Source organism: Mixia osmundae, assembly GCF_000708205.1.
Source record: "Mixia osmundae IAM 14324 unplaced genomic scaffold scaffold_1, whole genome shotgun sequence".
Taxonomy (NCBI): domain Eukaryota; kingdom Fungi; phylum Basidiomycota; class Mixiomycetes; order Mixiales; family Mixiaceae; genus Mixia; species Mixia osmundae.
The window spans coordinates 554,023-567,353 of record NW_014575563.1 but is presented as its reverse complement, the minus strand read 5'-3'; the positions used below and the strand labels follow the sequence as shown (position 1 = coordinate 567,353).

The 13,331-nt window shown below is 56.2% G+C and overlaps 9 protein-coding genes across 9 annotated transcripts; 4 read left to right on the top strand and 5 right to left on the bottom strand.

The window, feature by feature from the left end:
- Positions 1 to 63: 63 nt before the first annotated feature.
- Positions 64 to 480, top strand: L969DRAFT_14275 (uncharacterized protein; the record flags this gene model as incomplete). Its single annotated transcript, XM_014714877.1, has 2 exons — positions 64 to 336; positions 388 to 480. 2 exons carry the CDS (start codon positions 64 to 66, stop codon positions 478 to 480), a joined length of 366 nt encoding a protein of 121 aa, XP_014570363.1.
- Positions 202 to 1,149, bottom strand: L969DRAFT_127278 (uncharacterized protein). Its single transcript, XM_014715218.1, has 3 exons — positions 861 to 1,149; positions 445 to 804; positions 202 to 204 (listed from the first exon to the last, which is right to left on the bottom strand). Exons 1-2 carry the CDS (start codon positions 1,074 to 1,076, stop codon positions 664 to 666), a joined length of 357 nt encoding a protein of 118 aa, XP_014570704.1. The 5' UTR covers positions 1,077 to 1,149; the 3' UTR covers positions 202 to 204; positions 445 to 663.
- A 13-nt stretch (positions 1,150 to 1,162) lies between these two features.
- L969DRAFT_83927 (uncharacterized protein) lies at positions 1,163 to 2,681 on the bottom strand. Its single transcript, XM_014715217.1, has 3 exons — positions 2,324 to 2,681; positions 2,164 to 2,272; positions 1,163 to 2,114 (listed from the first exon to the last, which is right to left on the bottom strand). The coding sequence occupies exons 1-3, from the start codon at positions 2,576 to 2,578 to the stop codon at positions 1,210 to 1,212; spliced, it is 1,269 nt and encodes a 422-aa protein (XP_014570703.1). The 5' UTR covers positions 2,579 to 2,681; the 3' UTR covers positions 1,163 to 1,209.
- An 83-nt stretch (positions 2,682 to 2,764) lies between these two features.
- L969DRAFT_42454 (uncharacterized protein) lies at positions 2,765 to 4,546 on the top strand (the record flags this gene model as incomplete). The annotated part of the gene is made up of 3 exons (XM_014715216.1): positions 2,765 to 3,355; positions 3,407 to 3,800; positions 3,849 to 4,546. The coding sequence occupies 3 exons, from the start codon at positions 2,765 to 2,767 to the stop codon at positions 4,544 to 4,546; spliced, it is 1,683 nt and encodes a 560-aa protein (XP_014570702.1).
- Positions 4,547 to 4,575: 29 nt separating this feature from the next.
- On the bottom strand, positions 4,576 to 5,381 carry L969DRAFT_100593 (uncharacterized protein; the record flags this gene model as incomplete). Its single annotated transcript, XM_014715215.1, has 5 exons — positions 5,317 to 5,381; positions 5,164 to 5,266; positions 4,818 to 5,108; positions 4,663 to 4,769; positions 4,576 to 4,605 (listed from the first exon to the last, which is right to left on the bottom strand). The coding sequence occupies exons 1-5, from the start codon at positions 5,323 to 5,325 to the stop codon at positions 4,576 to 4,578; spliced, it is 540 nt and encodes a 179-aa protein (XP_014570701.1). The 5' UTR covers positions 5,326 to 5,381.
- Positions 5,382 to 5,439: 58 nt separating this feature from the next.
- On the top strand, positions 5,440 to 6,894 carry L969DRAFT_91528 (uncharacterized protein; the record flags this gene model as incomplete). Its single annotated transcript, XM_014715214.1, has 2 exons — positions 5,440 to 6,657; positions 6,748 to 6,894. The coding sequence occupies 2 exons, from the start codon at positions 5,440 to 5,442 to the stop codon at positions 6,892 to 6,894; spliced, it is 1,365 nt and encodes a 454-aa protein (XP_014570700.1).
- An 8-nt stretch (positions 6,895 to 6,902) lies between these two features.
- Positions 6,903 to 10,489, bottom strand: L969DRAFT_91527 (uncharacterized protein; the record flags this gene model as incomplete). Its single annotated transcript, XM_014715213.1, has 4 exons — positions 6,903 to 8,381; positions 8,433 to 8,704; positions 8,754 to 10,202; positions 10,270 to 10,489. The coding sequence occupies 4 exons, from the start codon at positions 10,487 to 10,489 to the stop codon at positions 6,903 to 6,905; spliced, it is 3,420 nt and encodes a 1,139-aa protein (XP_014570699.1).
- Positions 10,490 to 10,634: 145 nt separating this feature from the next.
- Positions 10,635 to 11,898, top strand: L969DRAFT_126052 (uncharacterized protein). The gene is made up of 4 exons (XM_014715212.1): positions 10,635 to 10,816; positions 10,873 to 11,006; positions 11,056 to 11,517; positions 11,568 to 11,898. The coding sequence occupies exons 1-4, from the start codon at positions 10,780 to 10,782 to the stop codon at positions 11,889 to 11,891; spliced, it is 957 nt and encodes a 318-aa protein (XP_014570698.1). The 5' UTR covers positions 10,635 to 10,779; the 3' UTR covers positions 11,892 to 11,898.
- Positions 11,795 to 13,303, bottom strand: L969DRAFT_100590 (uncharacterized protein; the record flags this gene model as incomplete). Its single annotated transcript, XM_014715211.1, has 1 exon — positions 11,795 to 13,303. The coding sequence occupies one exon, from the start codon at positions 13,301 to 13,303 to the stop codon at positions 11,906 to 11,908; it is 1,398 nt and encodes a 465-aa protein (XP_014570697.1). The 3' UTR covers positions 11,795 to 11,905.
- Positions 13,304 to 13,331: the final 28 nt, after the last annotated feature.

The following is a 13,331-nucleotide window of genomic DNA, read 5'->3' as shown; positions in this document are numbered from 1 at the left end:
ATCTGGCGCGCGTCCGCATGTAATTTCTGTTGTCGTAAATCACTAGCCTGCTCTCTGGCCAAGATGAGCAGCCGAGCGGACGTGAGTGCGCCCATCACTACCTCAGATCTCAAAGTGTTCTACTGCGCATGCGGCGAGCTTGGGCTGGTCATCAACCGCAGCTTGGCGTCTCTAGCACGTCGACCGGTCGATAATGCCATGATTCTGCGGAATACGGGCAAGGACAAGATGTACTATAAGCTCAATGCTCTGCTGGATCGGGAACCTATCGTCTACAAGCGCCCGGACGGCTTGGAAAAGCAATGGCGACTGCGTTGTCAACGATGCGACCTGCAGGTTTGTGCATTTACCAAGCTCTTGAAGCAGACCTGACGAAAGCCTGAGCAGCTCGGCTATGAGACGAGCGATGCCAGAGAAGCCAGTACTCGAGGACCGTACACATACCTGCTGCACGCACGTCGTTGTCAAGCCTTGCGATAGCTTTGTGCTCAAACGGACGTACAGGGATCTGTGACGGAGACACAGAATGCCGTGCCAATCGGTGCGTACGACATCCCAGCTCATCTTACGTAGCGTCTATTCGCCAGCCATTGCGAATGATCTACATCGATCTATTGGCGGCGAATATTACAACAAGAGCAAACGATGAGGTGATTTGCAAAGCTAGATCTGCATGCCGAAGAAGCGCTTCAGTCGAGCGAATCGAGGCTCTTCACCGCTCTCGGCTCTCTGCAGGCCTTGCAGTAGATTGACATAATGCTTCGGCATCGATTGAGGCTGTGTGATGATCGGACCAACAGGATACTGCAGATTTAGCGATCAGTCCCGTCGATAGGCATGATGCAAGCTGGCTAGCGTACCCTGTTCTTTGCATCATTGCGTTGTAATCGCTGCAGCGAGGCTACCATGCGCTGAGCGGAAGCTTGCTCTGCGCTTGAGAGTGTCTCTTTCGATCCGAACGATCGCTCTGCGGCGGAGACGAAGGCATCGCAGAATTGGAACTGCGGCCTTATCCTGTCTTTGGGCCAAGCTTGCGCTAGCTTCTTCACGCTCGCTACTACTGATCGTCCACTCATCTTTCACTGCGACTCGGATCGGATCAAAGTCGTCAATATGACGCGCTATGACTTGAACATGTCAAAGTAAATCCACGCGAGTGCCCCCTGAGCATGTCAGGATGTGTAATGCAATGCAGTCTTCCACACTCCTTCAAGATGCATGCATGGCCTTGAGCTTAGTAATGAAGCCAGCGACATGGGCAGGCTGCGAGAGATCGAGGATGGGCTGACATCTGCCAATCTGCTGAAGCTGCAGTGTGCCGGCGATGATAGGCAGGCCAGGCACATTAGGCAGCAGGCTTGCCTTAGCTGCTTCCGTCTGGCCTTTCATCATATGATCGACCAGGAGAGGCTCGGCACAGAGAGGTCGCCCGATGCCGCACATATCGAGCGCGCCGCTTGCGAGAGCGGCGTTCATTGCACCCACCGTTCGGAAGCCGCCTGTGCATACAAGTCTGACTTGTACGTCAGTCGAGCTATGTCGAGTATACAAGACGCACCGCATGTTGCGCATTTGGGGCCGAAGCTGCTCGCACAGCGCAATGAAATAGCCTTCTCTCTTGATGGTCGACTCGCGCTGTAGGCTGTGATTGAAGCCGGATTTCTCATAGCTCCCTCCGCTAACTTCGACAAAGTCTACTTGTGCTTGATCGAGCATATGACAGACGGCGGCTGAGTCTGCCTCGGTGAACCCTTCGTCTACGAAATCTTGCGAATTGAGCTTGACGCTGATCGAGAAGTCCGAATCGCCGATGCGTTCCTTGACGGCGGCGATGACCTCGAGCAGGAGGCGAGCACGGTTATCCAAGCTGCCGCCATACTTGTCGAGGCGCTTGTTCGTACGATTGGACAGGAAACCGCTCAGAAGATAGCCGTGCGCCGCGTGAAGTTGGACGCCGTCAAAACCGGCCTTGTACAAAACATGGGCTGCGTGAGCAAATTGACCGATGATCTTATCGATGCCCGCTTGCTCGAGCGCCGTTGGCATTTCGTAAGAATGCATGGCATTAGCCGGCAGCTGGACAGCTGAAGCCGCAACAGGATGCTTTTGTATGTCTTTGCGAACGTCAGCGGCGGACCTCCATTGTGAAGCTTCGGAGCTCACCGGAGCTGCACTGGCGACCGACATGTGAGAGCTGGCCGATGATGAGTGATCCATTGGCTTTTGCTGCTTCGGCCACCTTTGCGTAGTCCGGCACAAAATTGTCTGATCTCTGAGCGTGCTGTACTCAGTCAGATCACCTCGGAACAGCACAATGACTTACATCATCGATGATCGCGTTGGTGCGATGCTCAAGATGCTCGCGGTCGATCATGATGTTGCCTGTGACGATGATGCCCGGCACGCCTTTTCCCCAAACGCGGTACAGCTCAATCAATTCTGGCGTAGGCCGACCTGATTGCGACATGTCTATCTCGTTGTACGCGCAAAGATGTTCTGTCATCGCTGCCTTGAGCAAGCGGTTTGTTGCGATCTTTTTGGAGTGAGGAAGCGAAAGTTGCGAGCTTATGTCGGCCATGTTTCTGATGATTGGATCTGACCCTACGAGACGAGGCAAAGTGTATAAGGAGAAAGAGTGGACCATGACATGATGTGGGACAGAGATGAGATTTCGATCGATGTCCAGACGGTGCAAGCGCGACACGTGCAAATGCAACGCGACTGCGCGACTTTGCAGCGTGTTGCCGCAAGTGACGACGCCAATATGACGGTCTTCAAGGCCATCTTGACAGAATGTAACGCTTTCGTCAGCACGCTCAAAGGGCAATCCGTCGAGCCGCAGCAGCCAGCAAGACTTCAGAAACGTTCAAGAAGCGATGCATCGAGCCTACAGTCAAAGTCGTCCATCCGAAGCAGACGGGCGGCAGAGGCTTCGAAGGCACATCACTGGGCAAACGGAGATGAGCCCTTAAGTGAGCATACGAAGAGAGACACGATCGATGCCGCCGTGGCCAATATGCTCTCTGCACCTTTTGCGACTGACAGCTCTCTACGCGCTCTCACGACCGAGCATGTCAGCAAGCGACTAAGGATGAGCTCAGACTCGGCAGAACCACGCAAAAGCGTCGCGCCGTCCATGATACGACGCGACAGTCAGCGCTCGAGCGCATCGCGACGACGTCAGGAGGTCCTACCCAGCATATCGGAAACCTTCAGTGAGCCTTGCCCTCGTCTCGATGTGTTGCGCGAGCCATCGTCTTCCTCGTCCGTCCGAAGCCTAGCGGACGAGCTACGAGATGCCGAGGCGAATCGTATCGACGTGCTCGAGCGCGAGAACGCTCGACTTATTGAAGAAGTGAGTCATCGCCACCTCTGCTAGAGCATATGTGCTGACTAGACTTTGCAGCTCGAGCGATCTCGCGAAGAATCCCGCATGTCATCTGCAGCCTCGTCTAGCGTCTGCACTTGCGGACAAAGCTTGACAACCTCGCACAACCTGCTATTTGGACTCGCGCACACCGACGCGCCGCCGCCGCCGCCGCCCATGCCAGTTCCTCCACCTCCACCGCCCGTAGTCACAGACTCGGATCCTCTGCAAGCACTGGCGTTAGCTCGTGCCGGTCTCAATAGGAACAAGAACAGCCTAGACTCGCTCTCGTCGTCCGAGAAACGCGCGACTGTGCCAGTGCAGAATATGGGCGAATTTCTATCTGAACTCAAGCGGGTCAAGCTGCGCAAGTCTTCGCCGATCGAATCGCCTGCGGGTGAGCATGCTGCAGAAACACAGCCGAGCGGGTTCTGTTCGTGGCCATCAATGTTGCATCTCGCTAGGCTGACTCAATAAACAGTATCTGTGCTCAGACGGACCGGCAGCCTCGTGCATAAGACGACACGAAGAGCTACGACTGAGCCACGGGATACACTTCTGCCGCCACTACGGCAGACTCGCAGCCGTACCATCTCAAGCGATGCAGAGCCGCTTGCAGCCGCGACTCGCGTAATCCGCGCAGGACATGACCAGTACGAGCGTCGACCCTCTTCCGTCAAAGCAAAACCGGACGGAAGTCTGGCTTATCACGTCATCGACACTTCGGAACCTCTTATACAGACACAAAAGCGGAGGCGCGAGCATTCGCAAGAGTTCGCCATCCATCGCGACCAGCCCAAGCGTGTGCGCAGAGAGCAGAAGACGCTCGCTGCTGATCATTCGACGTCGATGCTTCGCAAGCCCGATCACATCATGCCTTCTCTGACGAGCAAGCATGCAAAACCTCTTACGCCAAGTCGGCGGCGCCTCAAAAAGCGCAACCAACCTTTAGCGATCAGACAGAATCAGGAGCTGCAAGAAGAGATAGCCGAAATTGAGATAGAGTCTGAGGATGCAAAGGAATTGCTCGAACAGGAGGAGTATGTCGGCCGAGGTTCGCGACCGAGCGCACCAGACGATGTCGTCGGCTTTGGCAACGTGCGACCACCTCGCCAAGTCAAGAGTACGAGCGGAAGAGAATGGAGACAGCGCAGAGACGGTTCGTGGGTGCTCAAGTGAATGTCAAATGTACTACATCTTCTCGTCGTTTACAAAGATTTGCCCATGAATTTGCGTTTCTGCAGACGCTCGCTACAGTCAGTCATGTAGCGACGACGGACACGGCATCGGCTCACCTGAAAAGACATCCACCACTTGCTAGGCGTGCCCGTTGCGTATACCTTTTGGACTAGCCTGATGGCAGTCTCTTGTCTGGCTTGCAGGAGATATTGTCTCAGCAGATCTTTTCTATCTGTCAGTAGCAGCGCGCTAGGAGAGGAAGCCTACATACCAGCGTCTATCCGACTCGCCGGTGGCTGGTAGACCGAATTGAGAGGGAAGGATGCATCTCCCGGCAGGGCAAAGTTGTCTAGCGCGTGACTGGTGAGTTGCTTTGTCGCCTCATTGACAGACCAAGACTTTGCGGATGGTGATGCAATCCGGGTGAGGCAGTCTGAAATGAAGAGGATGAGGTAGATGAGTACTCTGTCTGCGCCGCCTTTGATCTCAAAGTTGCGGAACATCGAATTGGCCCGAAAGAGGTCGATGGACTCGTCGATGATGTCGGGTACCTCCGCGTCGGCTGTAAGCATAGCTCAGTCATCAGTTTGAACGTCTGCTTGAGACCCATTGCGCACCTGCAGGAGGCGCAGGACCTCTGATGCGTGTGCTAAACGGCAATATGGCCAGATTGCCGACTTGCTGATAGCCCGAGGCTGTCTCGTTCCAGATAGAGTGATACTACCGCCCTGTCATCAGTCAAAGATCTCTGCCTCAGTCAGTGTACCCACAGCAGGCATATTGTCTGACTTGTGACCCCGAACACCGCCTGGTAGTGGATGGTGACCAGCTTGGCTTGTCGCGCTGCTCGGCCCAACATCGATTGTCAGCCTGCCGTCGTCGAACATGAGCGAATGCTCGGCAGAGCACTGCATCGCCTGACGTCTCACACTCACTGCGCTCGAAGACGCATGTCAAGCTCGTACAATGGCTTGTCAGCCGCTCAGAAAACGCATGCGACGTCTTTCCAGACCACAATTTTGCCTGTGTGTGTAGATGCGATCACCTTCAATGGTGATGTGCCTGAGATCCACGATGCCGAATCGAGCAAGCATATCGACCGAGCAGCGCATGTTCTCAAGTCGGGCGGTATGGTTGGCCTTCCAACAGAAACAGTCTATGGCTTGGGCGCGGCAGCCTTGAACGAGCAGGCAGTACCTCATATCTTTGCCGCCAAGGGCAGGCCAAACGATAACCCGCTCATTGTACATATTGCCAGCCAGTCATGGCTTTCTGAGCTTGTCCAGCCCGACTGGCCCGTGCATGCAGCGTATCGCGCACTCATGGATGCGTTCTGGCCAGGACCTCTGACGCTGCTCTTTCCTGTCAGGGCAGACAGAGTGCCAGCTTGTGTTACTTGCGGTCAGAAGACTGTCGGTATCCGCTTTCCTTCGCATCCCGTCGCGCGCGCAATCATCCATCGCAGTGGTACGCCAATCGCAGCTCCCAGCGCAAATAGATCAGGCCGGCCAAGTCCGACGACGGCAGCGCATGTCATGACTGATTTGCAAGGTCGTTTGGAGCTCATCGTTGATGGCGGGCCCTGTCAAGTTGGTCTTGAGAGTACCGTCTTGGACGGCACGACTTGGTCCCGAGATCGAGTGCTCAATATACTGAGACCTGGCAAAGTCAGTCCAGAGGCAGTAGAAGCTTGCATGCGGTCCAGCAAGCTCGAAGCCACTGTTCGCTTGTATGCGCGCGATTATAGGGATGCTGAAACCGAAGCAAAGCCCTCGACGCCAGGCATGAAATATCAGCATTATTCGCCCTCGGTGCCAGTCTTCCTGCTTCGCAAGGCCGCGCATGATCAGGACGCTTCCAATAACGCTGCAATGATGGCTGCTTTACCGGCAAGCCTGAAACGCATAGGCGTCATGACGACTGATGGCTCAGATCTGCCATCAGCCCTCGCACACCGCTTCAATCGGCCGGTCGCATCTGAGCTGTATACATTAGGCCCGGCGACAGATCCAAATTCTCGCTCGCAACGCCTCTTCGCTGGTCTGCGTCATCTGGACAGCCTTGCTGTCGATGCTATCTTTGTCGAAGCGTTTGACTCAGCTGATAGCAATGTGGCCTACATGGAGCGCCTCAGGAAAGCAGCCGGAGCTCAGCGCGCTCACGCCTTGCTCATATGACGACACGCGCAAGTCTGCGAAGAGACCGTGCAATGGTGCGCTAAACGATACAGCCTGGTCCAGCGTGACAAGTGCGAAATGGCAAACAAGAGAGAGAGAGAGCGCGATGCGAGAAGTCTTTCGGCGGACTTCGAATACAGGTCGGTGCGAGGTTGCGAGAGGCGTGTATGAGAAGCCAGTCAGATATTGCCAGTCCAGACGTCGGTGTCCGGCTTGGAGATGACGATCACGGGCGGCGGCGTTGCGATTGTCTTGCGAACATTCTTGCGCGCCCACGTGTTGCTCACTGTGACGCAAGGCATTGCAAGCAGATTCTGAAGCGAGTCCTTGGCTTTGAGGCGATGTTCCTGAGGTGGCACGGGCTCGCCATCGACCGAAGCGTGCGAGGACGCCTGAGATTCCTTTTCGGGCGATACCTCGAATGACACTTCTGACAAGGAAGTCGTGTCGCTGGCCGCAGAATCTGCTGTCGCGGGAGTCGTATCACACACGACGCGTGCGACTGACGGCAGAATGGGCAGCGATGTCTGACCTTGTGCGCTGTTGCGTCTGAGCAAGGGGCGAGCTGCTTCGCGCAAATGAGCATACGTCGCTGCGCGTCGCAGCAATTTTGGCAGAGGCTGCGAAACCGTGCGCAATGGCTTGCTCGCTCCAGGCGAATCTGTCTCGATCGTGGGCACTTCGTCGTCGCTATCTAATGCCCCGGTAGCTCGAGGCGGTCGGTGCAAGACAGATTCCGACGCATGACGCCTCAGTGTCTTGAGAAGGTAGGATGTTCGCTCGCTCGCTGTTGGCGATGGAGGCGCACTAGGTCGATTATGCAGCTCGTGCGTTGATTCGACAGACTCCCGACGGCCCATACCAGGTCGCGCAATTTGTGAGAAATGGAGGAAGTCGCTGCCCATCTGTTTGGGATCATCGAGTGTGCTCGTCTGATGGCCTGAGCTGAGCACGACCGTCGCGCTCTTGGCATTGTAGACCTGTGAATGGGCAGCAAAAGGCGGCGAGGCAGCAATGCTGATTGCTCCTTTGTCGAGCAGCTCGTCTTGAGAGTCTTCTTCACCGCTCAATCTGACAAGCGTCGCTGAAGAATTTGTACGGGCTGAAAGCCGACCACTTCCTCTTCGCTCGGGCGGCGCATGCATTTCGTCATCACGACTAGAGCCGTCTGGCTTCCTTGCTGCCTGAGATGCTGCAACGGTGTGCTGAAGCCATTCCGAAGTGCGCAAGATCTTCAGCTGGTCGATTGATTCGACTTCGCGACCCGTCTTTGGTACGGCGGTGATTGACGTGTCAACGAGCAGAAGCGGCTTCGTTTGCGGCACTTTGCGACGGTGAGCAGCACCGGAATCTTGCGCGTCTTCCTCGGGCACGCCTCCGAGTAGTGAGAAGATGCCGCCGAGTGACATGAGCGAAGGACGGTTGCGGAGCCGCTTCGCATCTGCTGCTTCACCCTTGCGATAGCTCAATCCGCCAACGTTACCAACGCTGGATGGTGGCGTATTGGTAGGGTCCTGGATCGACTGTCGACGAGTATGACCGCCCGTTGGAGACCTGGGCGAAGTGGGCAGAGATGCCATGGTCGAAATGGAGGTCGTCTGCTTATGCGTTTTGGGACTGGCGGCTTGCGAATCCTTGAAGCCCATCTGCTGAAGCATCTGCCTCACACATGTCAGCTGCACGCAGGTCAATGGTATGGAGCGACGGACTTCTTCCATCGAGCTGTACGTCGCTTGGTCGAATGGCTTAATGACGGACGATCCCGGACAGGTGGAATCATTGTCCGTATCGTACAAGGGTGAGGAGACATGCGGGCGATTCGTGCGTGATAGCTGCGTCAAGCGAGCGTACGCTTGTTCGCGCAGTGCATCGCGTGCTCTCGCCCTGGCCGCCGGATCTGCTTGAGCGGCCGGAACGATGTCGGGCGATGGTTGCAACGCCAGCGGCCTCTCGGGCGCGTGGCTCTGCGCCTCGACGTGCCCTGCGATGATACATCAGATCGGTATGCGCTACGGTATGGATCTCCTTACTTTGCAAGACACCTTGCGCAGTCGCTTGTCGTCTAGCATGCGGCCGTCGACCGCTCGTCTTGCCCATCTCCGTGTCCGAAAAGTCAACGCTCGCCCGACGACGGACGACTGGCTCGCGTGGAACGTATCGATCGAAGTCTTGACGATGTGGCCGAGGCGCGTTACGCGGCATTGGAGGCGGAGGCATGGCGGAATAGAACATCTCTTCCTGAGGGTAATAAGATGGTTCATACGCTTGCCAATACTGTTGATTCGGATCTTGACCGTACGCGAGCATTGTCTCGTCATACTGCGGCTCCGGGTACGCATATCGTGATGGCGAGTCGTAGTACTGCGGCTCGTATGCCAGACGACGTGGTGATACTAGCTGAGGCTCATAAGTATACAGCGGCTGCCCGTCGAAGCTTTCCTGCGTCGCTTGCCGCCTCCTTCGCCTACTCTTGTCGCGTCTTCGCTCTTCCGTCTTGCGCCGACCGTGAGCTTTCGCCGGCGAACGCGGGGCAGAGACTGCATTGTGCTCCGGAGGAGATGCAGTCCGCTCGAGATCCAGGCCAAGGCCGACGAGCGCACCCGAGCCAGATGCGCCTGCCAAGTTGGAACCGGCTTCCTGGGAAGGTTGGTCCTCTTGCTCTGAGGTGACATCTGATTGCTGCAAGACAGGCGAGACGGGTGGTGTGCTCAGGCCGGGCAGATTGGACAGACCGAGCAAGGCTGTTGAGAAGCCTTTGCTTGCACGGAGGCTGCCGTCGTCCGCGACTGACCTCTGGGACGCTTGCAATTGAGCCTGCGACGGTCGCACGGTCGCGATCGAGGTCGATGATGACTTGTGAGAGAGAGACGGTTTATCAGTGAAACGGAGGAGATCTTCCTCCATGTCTGACAAATTCTCATCGTCGAGAGTCTGCTGAGTCAAGCTCACAGGGGCGCCTTGGAATACAGACGAGGCCGATGAGGATAGCGATGCCGCAGGAGAAGGCAGGTAAGCAGCAAATCGATTCGCGTGGGGTGAGGACAACCCGAGCGCAACACCATTGCTGGTCACGACAGGTGCTGCCGCCGTGGTTTTTGCCACAAGAGCAGGTGCAAAGATGGAGTCGAGCGGCATCTCGCCTTCGACCGTGTCTGATTCTCTGGCAGCAGATGCGCGGCAGAAGGCTGGATCTGACTGTACTTTACGCAAGGGCCTTTCGAAGTCGAACACGTTCTGCTCAGGTACTTCGGCAGCTTGTGCTGGCTGACTGATCTCGTCCGCTTCGAGCTCTGGCTCTTCGCGGACCTGGTCGATGCTCCTCCTAGCTTGGTATGCTTCGATGCGCTCCCAGTCCTCTTCAGGTTGCGCTTGCTGTGAGATCGGGACCTCGTCAGGGAAGAAGTGGATCTCGGTGCCGATGGAGATGCGGTTCTTCTTCTTCTGTGCTGCCTGCGATAGCTGCTGTTGCGGCGGTCTCTCTGCAGGATCGCCAGTACGGACCGTTAGCTATGAGCCACAAAACAGTCTACTGCTGGTGCGACTCACGAGCGACCGGGGGCTGAGGGGATGACGCTCCTAGGGCAGCTCTGACGAGTCGGCTGCCGAGGGATAGCTTTGTAGTTGCAGGCTGATTCTGCAGGGTATGCAACGAGTACGTCGAGGGTTCAGGATGTTTGTCGTCCTCCGAAGAGGCAGACGAAGCGTTGTCGGGCTGCAAGTCGTCGTCTGCGTTGAGATCAAAGATGTCAAGCCAAGATATCTTCATGATGTTGCCTTGGTCTGGCAGCCCCTCATGGCAGATCTCGGTGACAGATGACAAGCGCGAACGTGTAGCTTGGAAGAAGTCTCGTCGTACTTTGTTGCCATGACAGATGCGTCTCAGTCCATGACGATTGCTGCCACTGTCCGGTCGCTGCTTGCACTTGCGAGGCTTGCTAGGCAATACAAACGAGTCCTGACTTCAGCTGGGTCCGAGCCGCGCGTGTTGTGATTAGGCACGTGACTGATGAGATCTCGACGGCGAACCAGGCGAGCGGAGGATTCACGACTTGTTCAATGGCTTTCCATGCCGCCTTTGTCGAGGCTATCAATCGTTCGCTGCTGCTGGCCTGATTTGATCCAGTCCCATGTGACCTCCAATGCTCGCAGGTCTCAATGAACGTCTCCCCGATCGCACAGACACATCTTCAGCTTCGATTCTGCAGACAGATTCCGCGAATTTGCGCCAGTCGTTGGAAGACCAGCCGGCCCTGAACAAGTTTGCTCGGCGCCAGTATGTAGCGGTACGATAGATTTGCTCCTCGTCCAGCCTGCCTGACTCGCGTCAGTCAGCAATTGGACAAGTTTGACAAGGGTTTGCAAGCTGCCCTGTCGAGGTTACAGGAGGAGAGTCTAACACCAGCTGAAGGTGCTACCCTTCAGGATGCAATCCCGGTCAGAGCCTCGGCACCCTCGAGGTTCCGACTCACGCGCAACGAGGATCCCGAGCCAAAGACGCAAACTCAGGAGGACAGAGCCGCAAAAAGCACTTCGCCAATACCAACACTGACAGCCGGGCGACGTCGAGGAGCATATGTCACGTTCTCAGACTGTCTCCGCGATGCTCTATTGAGCAGCATCACCCTCGTTGACCTAGACGAGTGTTTCGTTGACTTGTCGACCGCGCCAGCGAACAAGCTGGCGGGCTTGCATCTTAAGAATCTACATCGCTGTCTGGTTTTCGCGCCAGACATTGCAAACAGCCTGATGCTCCATGACTGCACCGAGTGTTTATGCATTGTGCAATGCCAACAAGTGAGCGTGAAGACTGCTGAAGTCTTATCGAGTGCTGATCGCCCGCGCAGCTGAGAGTGCACACGAGCTATCGATGTGCCTTTGCGCTCCATTCTCGCTCCCCTCCTATCATAGAGAGCAGCAATACGCTCGTGTTTGACGGCTGGCCGCTCGATCTGTCGCCTGTAATGAATCAGACGCCCAGCAAGCATGCGGATGTGCAAGATTTTGATGATCCGCTGTCGACCTCATCCACACCGAATTGGCAGCTTGCAACGCTTGACAATAGGCTGACAGCGGGCTTGCGAGAGCTGCAAAGTATAGGCAGCGCCAACGGTCGTTGCGATGAGAGCGCTCTGCAATCTGTACTGTCAGCTTTGCAGACCGTCAAGTGATGCTGCAAATTGCCTCAAATTGCGATAGCCTGGCTCGGTAGCAGCTGAGCAGACGGTTGCGTCCATACCCGGTCGAGCTCTCCGATCATACCATGAAGCGCGCCGTCCTTCTCCAGGGCTCGCGTGCGTCTCTGTCTCTCCTGATAGGCTGCATCGAGCCTGGCCATCTCCGCATGAAGATCTGAACCATGTAGAGGCGAATGCTGTGGAGTTGGCGCAGACAGAGTCCTTTTGGGCGTCGCGGGCGGCACGACAAGCGTTGCACTGCCAGCAGCATGCGCACTACTACTCGCTTGAGAGAGGTAACCTGACGAATCAGGAAGACTCGCGACCGAGGGGTAGCTTTCTTCGACTGTCCTGAGCGCATGCCTGCGAGGCGCCTGTGCATCTTCCCTTGCTTGCGGAGCTAGGACGACTTTGACGATTCTTCTTTTGGCTGGTCCGAAGTCATCGTGGTCGTAATGTCGTGCGAGTCGTTGCCAGGGCTCAATGATCAGTTGGAAGAGCTTGACAGCGCCGTCTGTGTGACTGCTCATCGCCCATAGTAGCAGGATTACCTTCAAAGTTGGCCATCGATCGCCGAACCAGCCTTGCGCGAGCGAGATGCGGGTTGTGTTCGTCGTCGGTGGCAGGAAGCTCAGTGGGTACTTTGCGCTGCTGGACATGGCTGCAGAGACCTGGTCCCATGCTTTTGGCTGAGGAAAAGGCTTGCGCAGGGTCGATGGTGAAGTGGTCAGGGCGGCGGGAACACGACCGGCAGAACGTCGCAAGCTGCCCAGCAATCGAGGGAGCAGACTGAAGAAGCGCGTCAGTGTGCTCGCGGTCGAACGCGTCTGCATCACCGTCGGTGCAGGCGTGAAAGCCGAGTTGGGCTGATGTCTCTTGGGCGAGAGTTGGGCTGCTTCTAGCCAGGCAATAGAGACCCATAAGATCCAATAGGACAGTAATCGTTTGACTTCGTCCAGCACCCGTAGTATTGACGCGGGTTTGACGGCATCGCTGTGCAACTGACCGAGCAGCGTACCCGATTGCCCGATGAGCCTTATAGATTGCCATGCGGGCAGCGCAGTCAGAAGAAGGCTGAGGGCAAGCTCTTTCTGAGCAAAATAGAACCGGCGTGCTTGCCATCCCGTGAAGCTGAGGATTGCCAAGACGCTATATGGCTCGGGTAGACCAGCTTTAGCAAGCCACTGGACGAAACGAGTGCCAATCAGGGCATGCTCGGTCAGCGCTAGTCTGTCCAATGGCGCCTCAAGGATGTATCGTATCGCGGGTGCTAAAGGTGTCAAGACCGCATGATCCAGCACGGTCTCGACATGCTGATAGATCGTCGTACTGATGGGCAAGGAGCGACTGTCCGTGTCATCTTCTGCCGCTCTTTGCTTGCCCTTGGTGCGATCATTGACGGCCATCGTGGAGTGAGCTTCATTCGCGTCGAGC